We start from the raw sequence: 21,786 nt of genomic DNA on the forward strand, positions 1-21,786 counted from the left end.
CTGCTTTCACGGCCAGAAACGACGTCCCAGGTGACGAAATGGTGACGTCACACTCAGTATTAGAGAAACACTCGTACGTGCGTTGGATGGTGAAAACAAAGTATGGAAATCATGAAGCATTGCATAAAATGTCTGAGGTAGTTCAATATAAGCCTCACAATTTCATAATCATGCGGGAAGGGGACAGTAACGCCGGTATACTGTTTGTGACGTCAGAAACTCAGTGTTGCCGGCAGAAATAGTCTCAACTTAAGCCATGAAAACAGCATATTTTAAAGTCGTATTGCGCGCGAACGGATTATCGTACGGCGCCCAAATTTTGTATAATGCGTCAGGACGGAGAGGAGAATCTACAGTAAAATTTTTATTAGAATATTCGAATGTCAAAAAAACCCCGGAGTTGCCCTTTAAGCCCCACAAACCCAACCAAACCAATCTTCTTCTCCTCCTTATTCTTCGCTTTACACACGCAAATGTCCAAGGACTCGATGATCCGTCGAAACGGCAGTGTCTCCATCTGGCGAAAGGTAGGAACAGCACGGCACCCACCCCTAAGCGGAAGTGGCTCAAGTCAGCTGCTAACTCCACTTCCGCTTGCATTCGAAAAATGGCCGGCTTGAGGCAAACGCCGCTTACTTGCTCGGGTCACACTAGGCCCGTAGTGGACCTGTGTTTCTCAAAGTTATCGTCGACTGGAACATACTATCTAATTTCAGCCTGCAAAGGTGAGGTTTGCTACGTGCTAAATGTGATCAGTGACGCGCGGTGGGTTTCAGCCATGTGCCGACGTAGTGCGAGGCGTAGTCTCGCGCCTTTCATTCGGGCTCCCATGTGCTTCTCCGCCAGTGGTTCATATTTAGAACAAAGTTCGCGTTTGTTAAGGCAGTGCGCGTCAGTGATATTGTAATTATGCCGTTAAGTTGCGTTTCACATAGTGTAACGCTTGATGTTTAGCCCTTTGCTTTATGCTGGCTCTACTGCGTAGCTCAGTGCCATGGCTAGTGCTACTTCCCAACTAGCCGGCTGTCATCACAGCATTTGTGCTATGTTTGCTTCTGTTAGCATTAACCTGTACAACTTTACAAACAGAGATACACCGCTGCTCTGCGCTGCACCGAAGCTGCTGTTTTGGGGGTGCACCGATAAAGTGCACCGTCATTTACGCGCAGCAGAATTGCTTGACAGCACTGGCTGAATGATCTGATACTCGGGGCATTGGCAACAACTGAAGCAACCGGCAGTACGCTGTTGTAATGCTTGCTCACTGCTTAGTCGTATTGGCTTGCACTCCACCACTTCGTACTCGGTGACGTAGGGCTAGTGAACTAAACTGCAAGACCGAATGGCGGTCTCGGTACACCTCGGCTTTCCAAAGTCGAAATATATATATCACATATTTCATGGGTATATTTCATATTTCCAGACATATGGAAGTTGAGAAAATATTAATTTACTTAGGAGCAACTTGCTATGTGCCTTGCTGTGTGCCTTGCTATGTGGTCTAATGTTTTCCTGTGAGAAAAGATTATTAATTTCAGGCTGCTTAGTAAATAACGCCGGAGGAAATTAATCGGAAATCAAATAAATTCCAGAACTGTTCTATTATTTCATATTCCATTTTTGCCGTTTCAGAGGTATTTGACATACCTGCAGGAAGTATTGTATGGCAGTTCAGCCTTCAGTGATGAAGTGCATGAATGCTGAGGATTTTGGCTCTACGCTAGCAGCGTCACTCTTCCATAGTGGCACCTGCACAAGCCGTAGATTCTCGAGCACTTGTGATGCATGCTGTGCAGGCAAAGCTAGAGTGCTTCACTGTGCCTTTAGTTGTCTCCCATTTTTTGCACCTGTCCCATAGTTTTCCTGACAATAGCTCGGACAACCAATACGCTTGCTCCTCTCATTGAGCTTATACTATAGGTTCCTGCTCTTTTATTGCCAGTCGGAGAAACTGGCAGCCACAAGAGGGAATAGTCTTTAAGGCTACATGCAAATCACTCTGGCTGAAAGGATAACTGTCAGTGTTAAATGGGCTGGTGGGAAAGTAGACCATTAAATACTCTAAAGAGACACAGCTGTCAACTTGGTCTAATTTTTTTGCAAAAATGATTGTATTGCATTCTTCTGGCTGAGCTCATTTTTCTTGCAAAAGACGATGCATTTATTTCTGAGAACATTAGTCACCGCCTGAATGAAGTGTGTTGTTAAGACCAAAATTTATTCTGTGATCACTGTTTTGATGGAAACTGCGGTGCAGGCTAGCCTCGGAAACCTCATGGAAGAAACATTCTTGAGACACTGACACTGAAATATGTTTGAAAAAACTGTCAAAGGGGGAGGGGACACAACCTGCATTTTTTTTTTTTTGCCTTTTTGGTTTATGAAAGCCCGGTTTTCAGTCGATGTTGTGCCTTTATTATTATGTTGCAATAATCTGTCAGTACAGATCAAACACAGTCTATCATATGGAGTGTCCCTTCAATATGAACCTGCATGAGGCTTTCCACTCATGTCGGGCCTAATTGGTGGTGCAGTGGTTTGATTTGGCCGTCTCCTGTGCCTGGTGCTCCTAAAGCTCAGACTTGAGGCACTGTTGAGGCACTATTAAAATACTTTAAGAACCCAGCCTTTGTGGTGTTTACTAAGTCTTGAAAATTCTTAAATTCATTCAGATGGAAAGCCGATGCTCAGGCAGGGAGACACCGGAGACTGGATTGGGACCTTTGTAGGACACAAAGGCGCCGTCTGGGGTGTTGCTCTCAACAAGGATGCCTCTGTAGCTGCCACCGGAGCGGCTGACTTCACAGCCAAGGTTAGTCACAGCCCTGAGGGACTTTCATAGAGGAATAGTAGTAAAGATGAAGTTGGTTTAACTTCACATTTGTGCTTGTTTCTTACGTAATCAGTTAGTTTTACGAGCAAGACCTTGCGGGAAATGTAAAGTCAGCTGCCATAGCTTTGCTTTATGCAGATTGCATTCCATGTCATGGTACCTCTTGTAGCTGCCTCTTTTGTGTGTTTAGGAATTCTGTACACACTTCCCATATGCTTGTGCCCTCTACCCAGCCTCGGATGCTAGCCCTGCATTATTCACATTGCAGGCATCTGCTGTACACGATAATGACTAGCACCTTCCCTGTGCTGGCCAATTTTCTGCCGTACAAAACTAGTCTCCGACCATACTCTCGTGGTTGTAACACCACCCTTCTTCTGCTCCCTTCCTTCATACCTTCATCTGATGGAGCACTTAAACAAGCTTACTTCATTACCCACCTTCAAAAAGTGGTTTAAAAAATTTTGATCCAGTTGCTGCTCTTACTAGTTAACAGATACAATGATTCAGGTAAATCCACAGATAAAAAAAAGTTGACAAGTGTGCAGGTGAGCCAAGCATGTTACTAAAAGATTCGAATTAATGTGTAATAATTACAAGTGAGCTCGGCTTATCTGGCATTTGTTTTTCCCAAAGATAGTGTTTTCACCCGGCTGCCCGGACCTCTCGCCAACGAATGTGATGCTCTCGGTACTAAGGCGATGTTTATAGCCTTTGTTCATGACTAGCGCGTTCTTTGAGTCTTTTTATGTGTTGTGTTATTTTGTATTTATATTGACCTTTGCTGTGTACCTATTTTTGTTTATGCTCCCCCCTTATGTAATACCCCAACAGGGGCCCTTAAGGGTTAATAAATGATGATGATGATGATGATGATGATAAATTTTTTACTTTGAGAACTTCAACAAAAGCTTCTCATTAATGTAACAACTTGGAATATTAAACTTTCTTTCTATTGTAACCATCTGTGGTCCCAAAATCTCAACCTTGACAGGCTTTGTGACAACCTTTTGCATTCCCACAAATGATGTAATTGGGCCTTGAACATCAACCTGACCCTCACCGTGACCTTCACTCTGACCACTCTGAGCCTGGCTTGTAACTGACCAGCAAGCAGTTGGGTCATGTTCCTCACTTACAGGACTATGACAGATTAGTTTAATGAAGCCTTTTTCCGTTGTCTACCTGCAGCTCTGGAATGCCGTGGCTGGAGAAGAACTCCACACCTTTGCTCATCCCCACATAGTGCGCTGTGTGGATTTTGACTCAGAAGGGGTCAGGCTCCTGACAGGGAGCAACGACAAAACCCTCAGAATCTTCGATGTCAACAAGGAAGACGCCGGTGAGCCCTAAACAATGCTACTTCCAGCCTCCTGTTGCCTCCTTCTGAAAGGTTTTGCTTTCTTGCAAGAACCAAAAAGTGTGTCGAAAAATTAAGGGATTATTGAACTCGGGCGGCTAATTTAAAGACAGGGGCATGGACATATTGTTACGATGAAATAGCGAAGGAGTGTTTATTTACAGTGCAGATGGGAGCGTAACAGGATGAGTCCTACTAGCTTAGAATATCACTGCCTTTTCCTTCTCTTTTGCCACCCACTGCTTCGTCGTCAGTAGCGTTACACTTCCCCCCTACTCAGTCGAAGCCCTCTGGGTGTGTTCATGAGTCATGCGAGGCTGACACGGCTTGAAATGGGCAACGTGGCACAGTTCAGTTTTTGCAGACTGATTACCCGATGCAGGTAGGCAGGCTATTTCATAGGTTAAATAACTGATCCATTTGACCACCACATATGGGCCGTCATAATGGGCCAATAGTCTTTGATGTAGGCTGCAGCACCGAAGTCAGACTAAATCACCTATACAGTATGTGACATGCCGGTGATTGCATCATACTGTGCTTTAGAGCGTTCTTGTGAACCACCTGACCATAAGCGGGTGATTCTTCAAATTTCTTTGGCTAGGCAGAGGGTCTCAGCCAAGCAGGGATCTTCACGGGTTGAGAAGGGCAGGATGGCATCCATGGAGTAGTGTGGTGGTCTGGCATACAACAAGAAGTATGGGCTGTACCTAGTCGTCTCATGCATGGCTGTATTAAATGCATACGTAATGAAGCGTAGCATGGTGTTCCAGTTCTTATGCCCTGTATTTGTATACATGGCTAGCATGTTGGTAAGTGGTCTGTTGACGCGCTCAGTAAAGCCATTTATCTGGGGATGGTATGGTGTTGAGTGTCGGGAAGTTACGGTACACAAACGCTTGAGCTCTTCAACAACGTCGGCGTTGGATTGATGGCCCCGATCAGTGATGATAATTCGTGGCGGCCAGTGTTGTAAGATTACCGAGTTCAGCAGGAAAAGCTACACTTGACGCGCCGTAGCAGATGGAATAGCGGCGGTTTCACAGTAACGTGTGAGATAGTCCGTACTAACTACAATCCAGCGATTTCCATCCAAGGACTTCGGAAATGGATCTGTAAGGTCAATGCCTCCTTGATCGAACATAGCTCTCGGGGTCTTCACAGGGCGTAGCTAGCCAGGTGGAGCTGTGGTGGGCCATTTGTGGCATTGACATTGCTTGCAACAAGCAACATATCGTTCAGTCGTCGAGTGCATTCTTGGCCAGTAAAATCTTCCTTGCGCATGATGGAATGTTTGAACCGATCCCAGATGCCCAGAAGTCTGATCATCATGCATGACACGCAGTACATCAGTGCAAAGCGTCTTGGAAACCACAAGTAGGTATTGCTGGCTGACAGGGGAGTAACACTTTTTCCATAGGAGGCCATCACACAAAAAATGGCTTTTATAGCTCTGCTGGTCTGGGTGGCGGCAAAGAGGGGTTGCAGGCCCTTGTCCCTTTACTGTTCCGTTTTGAAAACTTTCGGATCAGGGAACGCTGGGTTGAGGGCCGATGTATAATTGTCGAAATTGTCGCTGTCAGATTCGGTCGTGGCCACTGGAATCTTAGAAAGACAATCTGCTTCTGCATGATGCCTCCCGCTTTTGTAAACCACGGTGAAGTCATCTTCCTTTGACTGGAGAGCCCAGTGTGTGCGAGGCTATCACATGGGTCTAGAAGGTTCTGCAGCCAACAGACAGAGTGAATGACGTTCGGTTACGATAGTAAATGACCGTCTGTACAAATATGAACAGAAATGCTGCACATCGAAAACGACAGCCAAGCATTCTTGTTCGGTGACTGTGTAATTTTGAAATGGCTTGCTCGGGGTACGACTTGCGTATGCAATAACATGCTCTCGTTTGTCGTGGTGCTGGACAAGGACTGCACCGATGCCGATTCCACTAGAGCCTGTGTGAACTTCTGTTCAGGCAGCAGGATCGAAGTGATGTAGAATGGGTTCAATATTGAAAGAAACTTCAGCTGATGGAATGACTCGTCGCTGTCTGGTGTCCAGTCAAAAGTGGTGTTTTTGTTGAGAAGGCACGTCAGTTGGTAAGCAACGTCGGCAAAGCGACGTATAAAGCATCTAAAATACAAACACAACCCTAGAAAACTGCAGGTGAAACTGGTGAAAACGTCACCGGTTTTTCCCCGTGTTCATACAGATTCACGTTGCCAGTATGCTGTGGAAGTCTCTAGCATTTTTTGTCATGCCCTGCCCTTTATGAGGATCCGCCCGGTTGAAAAGGCGAGTCATTTCTTCCACAAACATGGCGACGCTTTCATTAGGCCGCTGTGCTCGGGACTGTAGAGCGAGTTCGGCCATCTCTTTTCTTGCATCGTTGCCGAATGTTGCGAGCAGCTGCCGCCGGAAATCCTGCCAGGTGGAAATGGTAGCCTCATGGTTTTCGAACCACATCTTGGCGGCGTCTTCTAGTGCGAAATAAACATTCTGCAATTTTCGCTCCTCGTCCCACGCATTAAACACAGCGACCCGGTCGTAGCTGGTCAGCCAGTCTTCAACGTCTTCGAACTTGTCGCCATGAAACAGCGTGGGCATACGTGGAGTATGGCAGATCAGCTGCTGGGCACTCACGGGAAGCTGAGTGGTCTGAATTGCCGCTGTAGTCATCGTGGTTCGCGGTGGGGAAACAAGAGGACCACACTCGGATGCTAAGCCTCTCAAGCGACGGCTCGCCTTGTGCACAGGTGTCGTGTCCACGGTGTGTAGATGGGCGTAGGGGGCAGCCAGAGGCTCTTCGTACATGGGATCTACCCAGCACCTCCACCAAAAATGTCACAGAAGCCAGTGAAGCTGGTTCAGCAGGTTTACTTAGAACTAAGTAAAAGCACCGGCAAGATCAGGCACGGAACCGACTGGCGGGCGAGCACCGAGAGCGAAGAAGACGAGCGCGTGCCAGTCTCCCGAGCTCGCCACATGGCGGCGCCAGTACGATACCATTGCGGCAATATAGAGCACAGCAATTTTTGGTCTCTGATGTTTGATGCTTAGGAGGGGAAACAGCAGACCTGAGAAAATCATGAAATGCAGTGGAAAGGTAACTGATGATATACAGTACACTGTTGTCAAGATGAAGTTAGTTAAGACAGATTATCAGATAAAATGAACGTGATACCTTATGATTGATCTCCCATGGGACTTAATATAGGAAGCTACTGTTTTACTTTTTATTCAGTTAAGACAACCTCCCCTCACGCACTTGAGGCTTTCTTTATCGGAAATAGATGGAATGGGGATTTTAGAAGATGCTCGCCAACTCTGCAAATCACATCTGTTGTCTAAAGGCAATAGTAAGTAAATTAGAAAAATTATCTTATTAGTTAATTGCAAAACAAAAAATTGCCTATGGTGTGTCACATGGCTGGCAGCTGCATACAGGTGGTTTCTCTGGCCTATCTCAAATGCTTCATCTTTAACCCTTGGCTAAAGTTAGCTTGGACACCCTGTATATGGATGCATGCAGCTTGCTCCCATATCTGGGTGCTTCTGTTGAGGGGAACTTTGGATAGGATGACCAAATTATCTAGTCCCTTTAATTTAAGTTCATTTGAAAGGGAGTCACTGCCATGTGCTAATCATAGATATGCTCCATCTCACCAAAAATGGAGGTTTTGCTAGCTTGAAAAGGGGAGGAAATGGGATCCAAGTTACCCCTGCCACTTGCAGTTTTCACGAGTAAACAGTGGCCACTTCAGTGGTGTTTCCTTTTGGCATATATTTCTGGGGTTAGGGGGCATTCTTTTCTGTGGTGACTGCAGACTCCTTTCTATGATCGGCGTCGCAGGTTTAATAGTGTGATTAGTAATAAAATAGTTTCTTTTGTAGCCAAACAAGCATCTAGACAATTGCCAGACAAAGAGCGATTACTATGAGTGTGCAGAGAGGATGTTGAAGTGTGAACTTGCATTCGGGATTGACTAGCACTTAAAGCTACCGTGTGCCTCACAGTGGGAAATAGTAATTTCATAGTAATTTTTTATTTGAAACATTTGTAAGGTGGAATTTTATGGAGCCTAGAATTGCTGTGCTCATCATTGGCTTTGTGCTTGCCTCTTCTTTTTCCCTAGCTCCGACCATGCTGAAAGGACACACATCTGCCATCAAGAAAGTGTTGTTTCTCCAGGATGACAAGCGCATTGTTTCCGCGTCCGACGACAAGTCAGTCAGGTGAGAGTGGTCCTTCCACGTGGCGCACACACGCGGTCATTTTTGGAGGAACTGCTATTTTATTTTGGCACATAGTAGTATGTTCGGTACGTAACATTGTGCCCAAATGTGTGAACTGTCTGTGGATCTCCTATCATGTAAGCATTGAGAGAAGAATTTGGTAGTTTAGCTGCTAGACAGATAAATACAGGAATGTATTCCAAGAATGCAACCTTTAATAACCTCTCCAAAGGAAAAAATTGTCGAGGTTCAGAATGCAAGCCAATCGACTAACAATGCATTGCATGCAGTAAGTTTAATATGTGCTCGACTATTGTATGTAACTTATGCTAATATCATATGGAGTTGTTGTGGTCTAAAGTCAGAATTCCTGTTAACGTGAGTTTGAAAACATATTTAATGTTGCAAGGATTAGAGAGAGATAAAACTTAATTGTGGTTCCCAGTTTTCGGGGTGGCTAGTTCAAACATGCCCGTTGCTGTGGTGCAGTGGTAAGACTGAAGGCTAAACATTTCGACAGATTTGCCTGTCTGGTTGGGTTGATAAGTGAAACTTGAAATTTCAACCAACACTTTTCTATTTTACAAAACCCGACATTTCGGAGCTGGCTCGGCTCCTTCTTCAAGGGTGCATGACGCGGGGCTGCGTGCAGCTATAAGTAAAGGAATGGTCGAGGGGGAGAAGAAGGGGAGAGGAGGTGTGAAAGAAGTGAGAAGGAAGGAGAGGGGGAGGGGTTGGTGCCGCAGGTGCAGGGGTGCTCGCTGGTGACATTTTTCTTTTCTTCTGTTAAGTGGCCAGGAGGGAGCAAAGACCTTGCATGTATACAGCAGGAAGGTTGCCTATTGTCCGGTTGATGTTATTTGCAGTGGACTGTATATGCCATGACTTGAGGAGGCGTCTTTTCCAGTAATTGTTTCTTCGAAATTTATTCTGTGGTTGGAATCTTCTGAATGTCCAGCTACGGGGTTGCATTCTCTAGCTTTGCCAACACTTTTGTGAGTTCTGTACCTAATCAAGTGTGAAATATTTCAGATTCTGGGACTATGTTGGTGGAACGGAGGTTGGCCGGCTGGACCTCCCCAGTGCCCCCAGTGACCTCGAATTGACCCCAGATGGCAGCATGCTGGTCGTCACCCATGGCCACATGATCAGCACATGGAGCACTGAAACGTGAGTGTCTTCCTCAAGGTGGCCCCACGGCCCATTCCGCTTGCGTTGCAAAATGAAGCGCCACTCATTACATTTGTTTACTGCATGAATGCCTTGAAGCCAGTGATTTGCGTTATTATATCCTGTTGAACCCCTTTATAAGGGACATGCACTGGGGAGCACTTTTTGTCTCTTATATGAAAGGTCTCTTATAAGCAGGGCACCACGTTTACATTTTCTAACCAGACCTTATTTCGGTGCAGGCATCTTGCGGCTAAAATACGCAAAAGAGAACGATATATCATGTTTCAAGCGTTATTATAGTTTTCATTTACATATTGCATTTGCTTGGTGGACCACCACACTGACCACACCTTGCAACTTTCTTACATTTATTTACTGCTGAAATAGTTGCAAATCGTCTGCTTCATGGCTGCATTGATGCTGTTCAACACAGCCTCTCCAAGCTTGAAAATCAGGCCGAGAGCATCATGGCTGATGAGCAATGATGCTCTCGGCCTGTTGCAGCGATTGCAAAGTGCGATCGTGATGTGACTTGGCACCGCAACTAGCGATTCGCAACTAAGTAATGTGTCTGGTAGCACTACAAGAATTCAAGTAAAAGAAAAAGTCACGAAATTGTAAAAATAACTAGCTTACCACCAAGGTTCTAGAAGCGGCCAAAACTATAAAGCATCACCAGCAGAAATATCCCTCAGAAATTTATGCTTGTTTGACAAAGGATAACAGTGACTGTGAGTAACAAGTCTGTGAGTGTCGCTATCAAGATGAAAAATAAATGAAAAGCAAACGAGGCATTTCTGAGTGGAGTTGAAACTGGTTGAATAGCAAACAGAGCAGTTTATTTGTCCTCACCAGAGCAGAACCACTTGTGTTCTTATGTCATTTGTTTTGATCTTGGCTGTCTCGCTTTCTAGACACAATGACTTGTTTATATGTCAGCGCCATCAGCTGAGCACTTTCTTTGCATTTACCAGGTAGATTTGTCACTCATACTGAAATGCAACATAATAGACAATTTTCGCTATATTCTTCAGACTAGTGGACACAACACCTATGATAATTCGTGATAGGAAGCTCCACAAATTGGAGAACCCAACGCGCACTCCCAATGCTCGCATAGGCAGTCGCACTTGTGCTCTTCGTGACAAGCCTGAAGAGCTTTCCTATGTTGCATTCTCACTGCAGGGGCTTCTTTTAGTCATTTCATAGCTGACTCACCTGCTCTTTGTTTTCTTAAGTTATAATTAATAATAACGGAACAGGTGTGTCTCTCTTTTATTTTCACTGCAGCAGCTACTGAACCCGGCGATGGATGGCGCCGCATATAATGTTAAAATGTCTGTTATAAGCAAGACTGAGCACCAAACTTTAAGGCTAATTTGTCCTTTATAGCCAGTTGTCTTCTACATCCAATGTCTGTTAAAAAGGAGGTAGGGCGATCAACCATTTGGGCAAATGGTGTCTCTTATAGCCGATTGTCTGTTACATCCATGTCTCTTATAACGGGGTTCAGCAGTAGATAGCATGCAGAATTCCTTGAAGCTGGTAATCAGCGTATTTAAATAGCACAAGGGTACGGAAGTCATAAAGGAAGCTTTTTGTTTTTGAATGTATCTTGGGGGGAAAAACAGCCTTGTGTGGTGTGTTAAGCTGATTTTAGGTTTACTATTTTCAGATCCATTAGTCAGGTTGAATTGTTTAGTAAAATAGTTTTTTTTGTAGTGTGAATAGGTGCCGAGATGAGTAAAAGCATATGGCATTGGGTAGAGGGTTACGATGCGACCGCTATCAGACATTTTGCACAGCCCTGTGAATATTGGTCTTCATAGTGTGACCACTAGACTTGTAATTATGCAACAGAGTAAATATTTTTTCAAGCTAAAATCTAATTAATCTGCTCCTGACATTTGATACAATGACACGAGGCTCTTGATTTAAAACATAGTTCTAGTTGTCTGATTGCATTTGTTGAGGCTGCAAATGCAGCAAGGAATCAAATAATCTGGCTTGATTGGCAGGCTTTTCTATGCAGCTCTGCTTCCATAAGTGCCTTCCATTCGTGACAAGTGAATGTAGCTGCTGTGTGATGTCTCACCTTACCGTCACGTGAAGGAATGGCTTTTATGCAATAGCGGAGAGAACAGTGAGGAGCTTCTTTTGACTGGGATGTTTGCAGGCACCTGTTACGGATTTAACACTAACTACTGTCAGTAAACATGTTTCAGGTCCTACTTGTTGAGCACGAGCTGTTCACGGAAAGATCCCTGCATAATTGGAGGCACTGTTCAAAACAAGAGCTGATGCGGAAAAGTTAAAAACGTTTGTGGTAGTCACTGACCAAATCTTTTGGGAGTGACCAGCGGTTTGCGACCATGGCTACGCTCAGATATAATGAATTCTTGGCTAAGATGAACAATGTGAAACCATTGTCTGGTTGGTTGGTTTCTCAGTTTTTCATAGAACTGAATGGAAAAAAAAAAAAAAAGATCCGCTTTAGATGAACTGTTTTATGTGTACTTCAGATAAGATGAACTTTCACAACTGCAAAACATGGCAACTTTACATAGCGGCACTCAAGGGACATTCTGCGCAAGAAAGTGGGCCCTTCCTCCCCACAAGACGGCTTCCTCGCACCATCGCACTGCGGGAAAGCTTTCTTGCGGGGGTGCTTGTTCTTTGGGGGAAGCTTGCTTGCCAGTGTGGAAAGAGCAACGCACTGTCGCGTCTGCGCTGGCAGTCCTATCTGCATCATGAGTGCTTCAAGTGCGGGGCACTTTAGAAGAACAGTCAAACTCATAACAATACCGATTTTACCACTATATCGGATATAACAATAGGCAGTCGCTGCAATGTCAGCCTTGCCTTGTGTCCTATGGTAAAATAAACTGCTTATTACAATGGTGTCGTAATATTGGTTATAACAATGAAATATGGTCACTGAAAGTCAATAAAATCGTGGAAACGTGGTGACCACAGAAGCGCGCGTGTATGCGGAGACGTCTACAACGCCGATGCAGCGACAATTAAAAAAAAAAAAGTCGGGATAGAATGCCTTCAGCCAGTGCATTGGTTGGGTGCACCGGGGAAGCTTGCATGACGCGGGGGAGAACGGAGCACTTTCTCACGCGGAGGAGGAGGAAGATGTAAGGCACTGCTAGGCACGGCTGTTGGGAGGGAGAGCTTTTGAGCAATCCCCCTCGAGACCACCCGTCGCCTTGGGAACTCGCGTTCACTTTGCCTCTGCACGGTGGAGCAGACCATTCTGAGGGTGCGCTGCACTATCCTCCCCTATTTTCTTTGCCCAGGCCCCCCCGCTTCGCAGTTGCACATGTTTTGTCATAGGCATGCAGTGGCGTTCGTGCACATGTTTTTCTAGTGTGGTTCTCCTAGTGTGCCATCATCGTTGCCACGATCTTGCTGACCCTGGATTTTTCGTCAACAAAAATGGAGAATCCTTCTTTAGGAATCACAACAAAACCGGCACAGAGGAGGGAGCAAATGGCAATACCGCTAGAAATTAAGCGGAACATTGTATGTGAGCACAAGGACGGTGTAAAAGTGTGCAGCTTGATGGACAAGTACGGCCTGATGCAACCGACAGTATCGACAATCATCCGCAACACGCTCAAGAAAGCGATGCCAGTGCTGCCCATGCAATGCATGATGGCCGGAAAAGGGATCGGCACCGGGCCTACATGCCCATGCAGCGAACTTGCTGATTAGTGGCGATTTTAGCGTAGAAGGCGAAGCACTTCGCATATCTCCTGCACAACACCGATTTCTACCCTGGTGGTGGTTGGATTCAGCGGTTCAAGGAGAGACATGGAAACATCTACAAGGAAGTCGTGGGCGAGGCAGAAGTGGCTTGACGGAACACTGCCCTGCATTCGAAAAGCATGTGTGGACCGGGACTTTTACCCTGGGGGGCGAGGCTGGGCTGTTTTTCCAGATGCTACCATCAAAGACGCACGCTGTCAAAGGCGATCCTTGTAAGGGCGGCAAGCAAAGCAAATTGCGCATGACCGTTTTCTTGTGTGCCAACATGGACAGCAGCGACAAGTGTCCCGTCTTTCGTCATAGGGAAATTCAAGAATCCTGGCTGGTGTTGTAGTGCCGCGAGGATCCCGGTTCGCTAGCGTCGTAATGGGAAAGCATGGATGATGCGCAAACTTTTCTGCGATTGGCTGGTCAAGTTTGATCAGCGAATGCAGCGCAAAGGCAGGAAGGTGGCGTTGGTGCTTGACAGTTGCACTGCACACCAAACAGCTCAGAAGCTCTCATATGTGGAAGTTTTTTTCCTCCCACCTAGCCTTGAAGCCTGTGGATGCAGGCGTGATTGCTTCCTTCAAGGCACTGTATCGCCGACGTGTTCTGAGCAGGCTCATGCTGAACCTCGACATTTCTGTCCAAGAACGCCAACTGGCACCATACTTGGAGGTCTCACTCCTGATGGCAGTGCAGTTCATTTTTAGAGCATAGGCAGAAGTAAGCGTCTCCACCATCATGAACTGCTTCGGGAAGGTGGCTTCGCTGGGGATGCTGATGAAGCGGAAAGTTGCGAACCTCTTGCCGACACAGCGATGACCGAACTTTGGTCCACAGTGAGCATTAGTGACGGGGACACGTGAATTTCAAGAAAACAGTGAACAATGAAAATTTTTGAGACCAATTAAAAAATTATTTTTTAAAAATATTTTTTAAGCTGTCCACCTATTCTCCTCTACTTCAGCTTTCAAAATCATTAAAACATTGCATAATTTTGTTGCACAAGTAATTATGGCCGCCTCAATAAGGCCCTTCCTCAAGGCACAGAGCACCACGCAGGTCTGAAGATTCTACGGCATTTATTAATTGCCTATGATTTTTAAATTTTGGCATAATATTGTAATGGGAAAAAATATATTTACACAGGAGGATGAAAGATATATACAGTGAGAGACAGCCAAGCAGCAGGCAGTGAGGGCACAGTGTTCAGTGCTCTTCTTTCTCCTCACCTTCCACGCACGAGCGCGCCATTTTGTTTCATCGTTCACTCGTAACAGTATTGCATTTAGTCATTTTTTGTCTCGACATTACAAGTTAGCTGTGAGGGACACCACAATGAATGATTCGGAATCAGTTTTATATGCTTGGAGTTCTTGATGTGCTGTGGCATCGAGTAGCACACGGACGTTTTTCGCAATTCACCTTCATCATAACTCTTATTACATAAAAAAAGACAATAAAGTTCGATGAGCAAACAACATATTCCAAATAATTTGTGAAGGGCATGGAAAACCGCCTCACTAAAAATATCGTTTGGCTGCAATCGTTTATTCGAGTGATTCGACAGCGCGCATTGCCTCCTTCATTCCTGCTCTGCCATGCAGTCCCGGCTATGCGTGCTGGCATGAAGTGTGGAGATCGAACGCAGTGCCGCAAAAGACCCAGTTCAGGCCGTCTGGCTGTCGTCATTCGAGATAGGCGTGCGCATCCAATTACCAATAGTTGTTTCAATTTTTTTATTGGGGGGAAGGGGGGTGGCATTCGAAACATAGCTTTGCCACTGGAGCACCACGCTCATGCTTTCCACCGATCGCATCTGGCGCAGCAGTTTCTCATGCGGCAGTGTGCGCTCATAGGTTCTAACGCTGGGCCTGCCCTCATTCCCTGCTCCTTGGCTGTCTCTCACTGCATATTTCTTTCATCCTCTTTTGTAAATATATTTCTTCCTCTTACAATTTTTATGCCAAAATTAAAAAATAGTAGGCGATTCATAAATGTCGTAGAATATTCAGACCTGCGTGATGCTCAGTCTCTTACGCAAGGGCCTTAGTGAGGTGGCCGTAATTACTTCAACAAAATTATGCAATATGTTTTTAGTGATTTTGAAAGCTGAAGTAGAGGAGAATAGGTGGATAAAGTTTAAAAAATATCAAAAATGTTTTTTTTTTCAATTGTCCTCAGAAATTTTAATTGTCGGCTGTTTTCTTGAAGTTAGCCCGACCTTACCTCTACATTGAAATGTTATATAAATATGTGGTTTAGCAGTTTGATAGACAATACAGTAAAACCTCGTTAACCTAAATCGCAAGGGACTGGCAAAAATGTCCGAGTTAACAGAATTCCGGATTATCGAATTTATCATGGAAAAAAAAAATGCACTGGGCATACACACCTTTATTTCATGAAAAGCTGTGTTGTTTTTGTTTGTTGCTTCGTGTCAGAATTTACGCGATAACAATTTTTTTTTCTGTCTTTTCAAGCGGTGGTGCGCATGCTTACGGCCACTTGATCTGATGCGAAATTCCTCCAGTACAGCAAGAGCCTCGGCGGCCCCTTGCACAATTCGACATCGTGGCAGCGGCTCTTCATGACCTTAATGGTTGGAACAATTTCCGTCTGCATTGAGAACTTACAATAATATGTCATCATCGGTCAGCATGCCAGCGATGGAAAAATTGTTGCTTCACTGGAGTGGCGGTCGCCATCATTGTGGAGCGCAACGACAGCGGCAAGAGGCCCCAAACAGTTGAACAGAGCAACGGGCGCTTATCTGCACGATTCGCGCTCTGTCACCATTGCACCACAACCATTCGGGACTAGGAAATTGGGCGTGCTGCCAGCACAGCCACGGGACAGCAGTGACAGCCATGTGACAGCAAAATTACAGTGCTCTAGAATATCTCGTCGCCCTGATGATGATGGTGATGTGGCTTTCCCATTCAAGCGCGCGGTCACCAGCGCCACTTGGCCACTGTTCACGTGGTCCACTGTTATCATCACATTTCTTGCCCTTCAGCTTTCTTTTTTTCTGTCATTATTCGTTTTTGGCGAGCAGCACGCAGACCAACTTACCTCGCGTAGGTTTCCCATTGCCCACCCGCTGTGGATGCACATTCGTGCTGTATTGCAAGGTAACGCAGAAAGATTGGTCGCCCTCATCAGACTTCTCCGAGTTAACCGATGTGCGGGTAAATGCCTCCGAGATTATGAGCGTTTGCAGCCATTGAACTATATACACAGTCATGACGGGATCGTACAGCGAGTCAGAGTTAACCTAATTTCCGAGTTAATGAGATCCGGATAAACAAGGTTTTGCTGTATGTTGAGAACAAAATGTAGAATAATTGCTGCTCAACCATAAACCTTTTTTTGAGATAAAGGCCTGGAAAGTAGGTAAAATCTCCTTTACTTGCCCGATTTTGAGAAATTTTATAACATCTAAGCAACCCAGAAAAGTGAAATTAACTGAATAGAAATAAAAACATGCATATATTTAGTCAGACAATTTTCAGCAACGTGACATTTAATATATTTTGTGTAATTCATAACCAGTGTAATTCATAACTTCACCTCTTCATCATTATTAATTCTCTGTGCCTCAAAAAAATTTTCAAAAGCAAAGCCAATTGTAGATCTCATCTTTTCAGTCATCAGGCAACAATATATAAAATTCTTTGAATAAATATATAAGGTCGACCGACAATGCTTTGTTTGATTTTACGTGGAAACAACCAATAGCTTCTAGTGTCCTTTGCCCAAAACAAAACTTTTCTTGTCCTAAACTGTGGAAAGGAAACCCTTTATACTGTCGTTCTGGGGCAGACCTTCCCCAGTTGTTGGGACATACGTGTCTTGTTCAATTAGTTCATTTTACGTAAATTTCAAGACCAGCTTGCACATGATAGGTGTGGTTAGATTTATGGGATTTAATATCCCAAAGCCGCTCAGGCGGCTTTGTGTCGTTGTGGATGGCTGCCAATAATTTTGACCACCTGGGGTTCTTTAATGTGCACTGACATCGAGCAGTACTTTGGTGTCTTGCCTTTTGTCTTCATTGAAACATGGTTGTCGTGGCCAGGATCGTACCCGGATACTCTGGCTCAGTAGCCGAGCACCTTCGAGCTAGTAGGGCCCATGTGTACGTAGGCAGTGCTTTGCTGAAATTGCTTAGCTATATTACCTCCTTGTCACCCTGCCCCGCAATGGTTTTCTCTGACACTTCTATGTTGTGTTATTTATTGGTTTTCTGCACTAGGCTTGAAAAACTGAAGGAGTTCCAGATTCCCAGCCAGGTTAACTCTGCATCCCTGCTGCCCGACAAGTCTGTCTTTGTCTGTGGAGGCGAGGACTTCAAGATGTACAAGTTTGAGTACGAGACTGGAACCGAATTGGGTGAGGCTTCCATCCTGGATCATTGAGGGGTGTAAATGCCTTCAGTGTTCAGTGTGCTATTGTAACTAACTTTGCTTTTATTCTTAGTGTACCAGATACTGAATGTATTTGATGAATATGAAAGCATAAAGTTGAAATTCTAGTGTGGACAGAAAAGGCCTGAAACGATTTCAAAGAAAAGGTTTGCTGTAGAAGACAGTGTGTGCTTTTGGTATTAATATCTGGCTACTTAAAAGTGAAACTGAAAGGAGGCCAGGTTTTAATTCTAGTTTTTTTTTTTTTTTTTTGCTATTTGCTATAGCATGAATTAATGTTTGGTCATTGTTGAATGTTTGATCACTGAAGTCTATGAATGAACGAGTGTTGTGAAGCAAACAGGTGAACCGGTCGCCTTAGCTTGTCCAGTCATGTCGACCACTATGTACCTACATCAGAGAGAATTGGACATTGTGTGGTTTTTCTCTGTTCTGTACTGCCTTAGTGGCAGAGTGGTTTGAGCATCGATCTTGCCAGGCAGGAGTTGTAGGGCTTGACTGCCAGTGTGGCAAGGTAACTAACAGTTTTGCAATGAGTAAAAACCTTCCCCAAGGCCCAGTGTATTGTTTCTTTGGGGCTGACACCGTTAATTGTTTGGCTTCTGTGCTCTAATTTGCTCACTGTGTACTGCACTTTATGAAAATAGGCTTAAATTCCTTTAATGAAGTAGGAGAAAAGTGAGTCTGATTTTGTTCTCAATTATGTAATTCCCATAAAAATACTCAAAGATGGTTTTTAAATGTAAAATGCTGTGAAACGTGTATGTATGTGAACATTTTACTGAGAGCAACTTATATTTTGCTGAACACGAATTCGCTTGCAGTGGTAAGGATACTCATTGAAAGAAGCATCCTGTTGACTCCAGACGTCACTCTTGTCATCACTGCCAAACACGAGTACAAGAATTAGCTCCGCTGTCAAACCACGATTTCTTCGCACCCCTTGATACGATACAATTCAAGAATGCAGGCTTTATCACCCCAGACATGGACAGTCATGTCCATCTAGTGGAAAACATATCAAGGAAAAAAAGTGTACAGTTTAAATTGTGCTACCGTATCTATGAAATCTTATCAAAAACAGCTATTCCCTGAACCGTCCAAGCAGCCAGTGCAACACTGGCCGCGGAAGCCTGTCGCTTACAGTCAAGTCATCATCGACTCTGTGCTGTGCTTCTTGCTTAGCGCATTAAGGATGATGCATCTGGTGAATAATGTCACCCCAGGTGTTTGTGTTTGTCAGAGACCCTCGTAGCTGGCAATTGAAAATGTGTATTGACTTGCAGCAACTTACAGGCACTTAACCTTAGTTCACTTGACCTGTGCTTTCAGAATCATTCAAGGGCCACTTTGGGCCAGTGCACTGTGTGAGGTTCTCCCCCGATGGAGAGTTGTATGCGAGCGGAAGCGAGGATGGAACACTCCGGCTCTGGCAGACTACGGTCGGCAAGACGTACGGCCTGTGGAAGTATGTCCAGCCGACGGAAGGAGCTGCCGGCGAAGGAGTTGCCAACAATAACAATAACAGCGACATTCCTACACCGCCTGAAGCTGCTGCAACCACACCTGCCAACAACACTGTGAAGGCAGAGGCGTGACATCTTTGAGGGCTGCCACAGTCCGAAACCAAAACAATTATGTGGAACCAACACCAGAAAGTAACGCAGGAGAAAGAAAGACTGCTCTGTTCTGAAGAAGCAAGGTTGATGCCTTTAGGCTTAACCAGAGGAGGTGTGTACCATGTTGGCCCGGGTGCAGGCAGGACATGGCTGAAGGCCAGCAGTTCGCAGTGGCTCCAGCTGAACACGTGATGCTGTTTTTGTCATCTATTTCAGTTTTGATTTACATTATCCAGCTGGGAGAATGGACGCATGGCAGTAGGCAGAGCCTTCAAGTTTCATTTAGGTTTTCTAGCCACGCTAGGCCTAGCAGCTGAGCTCATTGAAAGCTCGGCGATGTCTGGTAACTGACTACTGCTTTTGTCTGCTCTTAAGCTTGAGCATTCACTTTTATTTCTCTGGTTATCAACAGGGAAGGGGCACAACAGCAGCAGGACCTTTTCATTGGCTTTAGTTTTGTCAGCCTTATTAGGCTTAACAACTGAAAATGTGGGGTGACATCCAGTCATTTGGCAGCTGCCTTTGAGTGCTTCCAAGTTGGGCATTTTTGTCTCTTTGTGTAGTTTTCTCTTTGGAATAGGGGAGCAAGCGAGGTGAGAAGTGTGCAGAGTACTGTTATGCTCGAGAGCCAAAATGAAGCCCTGGGAAGTTTGTTGTGAGGCTTTTGTTTTTCAGGACTCTAGCTTTCATGCCACAATTGCACGCCTGCCTTATTTGTGAAACTGCTTCACGTGCTTAACGCTATGCGCTGTTGTGCAAACCGGTGCTGTATGCTCACTGAGCAGTCCCTCAGACCAGGTAATGAATACAGTGTTGGAAGTGGTTCGAAGGAAATAAATTTTTTTTTTCTGCGCCTTCTTGTCTAATTTCCATCACACGTTAATGGGCTACTAGCAGTGGAACCTCGCACATTTTGGAAGAAATTGAAGAGAAGGGGAATATTATTAAAGTAGAATGTGTAATTCAAGGACACTAAGGTTTGAAAGAATGTAACTGCGGAATGTAAAAAGGCATTTGTTGTAACTTGCTTAAAATATTGATTGCAATTTTCTGCAACACTCCGACTTTTATGATGAATAACACTCAGTCTACGTCTGGTGCTAGTGAATTTCAGTCTGTATTCATGTTTTCTGTATCAAGGAGGGAACTTTGTAAACTAATCAAGCCTTTGGGGGAGGGTATACTATAGCCTTTGGAACCGCATCATGCACTAGACGAAGCACTATAAAAGCTGTAGCGAAAGCTGACTGCTCCATTCCTCGCTTGTCAGTCGTCATCTAATAATGCGTCAACTGAATGAGAAACAGCAGCTCTATGTGACATTTTTGTTTGTTTTGAGCGTGCGACGGCAAACATTTCAGTAAATTTTGGAATCTGCAGGAAGTGTAATGGTAAAAGATTTTTTATTTCTTGGGCTCTGTGAGACATCCTTGTGGCCACTACAGTTGTGTTATGAAATAAACTAAAATCATGTAACCCCTCAAAAAATGTCCGTTTGCAGTCCATTTGCAAGCTGCTCTGTAAATGCCAGTGAAATTAAAGTGATATTCATTTTTTACTTGCATTTCCAGCTGCTGTTCCTCAATAAGTGACTATGTAATAAAACCGTTTGGCAGATTTGGTGGTGGAACAGTGGTGTGTGGCAGTTATTAGCAGGCTTGGCATTAGTCGCACCACTACTCGACCTGTTGAATTTAACATGAACCCTGCAATGCAATTCCCAGTGGTCAAAGATGATTTGCTTTCCATTTTAAAATGTTGGCTCGCCTGTCATTTCGAGCGTATGGCAGACATTGCACATTTGGGGAAATGTACCCGAGGCTTTTTCTCTGTGCGTTTAAACAGTGAAGCAAACCTGATGTGGGCTCACCTCCTCTGACCACAGGAGCGACGCTTGCCTCAAGCCGATTGCATGATTCCTGATAAAGTTTTTGAAATAAAGTTGGTCATCATTGCCAAAGCTATTGTCTTCATGAAGTTCTATCAGCGCCACTGCTTTATTTAACCTAGGCAAATATGCCATGCACATACTCAATCTCGCTAAAGGCAGAGACCGCAGGCATGCCTTCAGACAGGCTGCAGAGACCAACAACGAGAAGCCAGGCTAGCTGTTGCCGAGAAGCTTACCAAGCACAGAATCGAGCCAAGGTCGAAGCGGCAGCAGCGACTCGTTCAAGGATAATTGAACCTACAGTTAACACACAAGGACTTTGATATAAGCCCCTTTAGAGCCAAATCTAGCAAATTTCCCATCAGAGGGCATTTCCTTCTGCTTCTGGATGATGGTAGAGCTAATTTTCAGTTATACTTTGGTACTACTGGTATTGGGTAACGTTGAAATGTTGGAGTACAAAAATTGTTTGTGCAGGCTAAATG

At 44.8% G+C, this 21,786-nt stretch overlaps 1 protein-coding gene across 1 annotated transcript; it reads left to right on the forward strand.

Annotated features, from left to right (window-relative positions):
• Positions 1 to 570: 570 nt before the first annotated feature.
• On the forward strand, positions 571 to 21,371 carry LOC146172706 (serine-threonine kinase receptor-associated protein-like). Its single transcript, XM_084584044.1, has 7 exons — positions 571 to 725; positions 2,673 to 2,812; positions 4,025 to 4,175; positions 8,327 to 8,426; positions 9,459 to 9,596; positions 17,620 to 17,756; positions 19,124 to 21,371. Exons 1-7 carry the CDS (start codon positions 608 to 610, stop codon positions 19,387 to 19,389), a joined length of 1,050 nt encoding a protein of 349 aa, XP_084440170.1. The 5' UTR covers positions 571 to 607; the 3' UTR covers positions 19,390 to 21,371.
• Positions 21,372 to 21,786: the final 415 nt, after the last annotated feature.

This window comes from Amblyomma maculatum, chromosome 11 (assembly GCF_055883805.1).
Source record: "Amblyomma maculatum isolate TAMU_Amacu chromosome 11, ASM5588380v1, whole genome shotgun sequence".
Classification (NCBI taxonomy): domain Eukaryota; kingdom Metazoa; phylum Arthropoda; class Arachnida; order Ixodida; family Ixodidae; genus Amblyomma; species Amblyomma maculatum.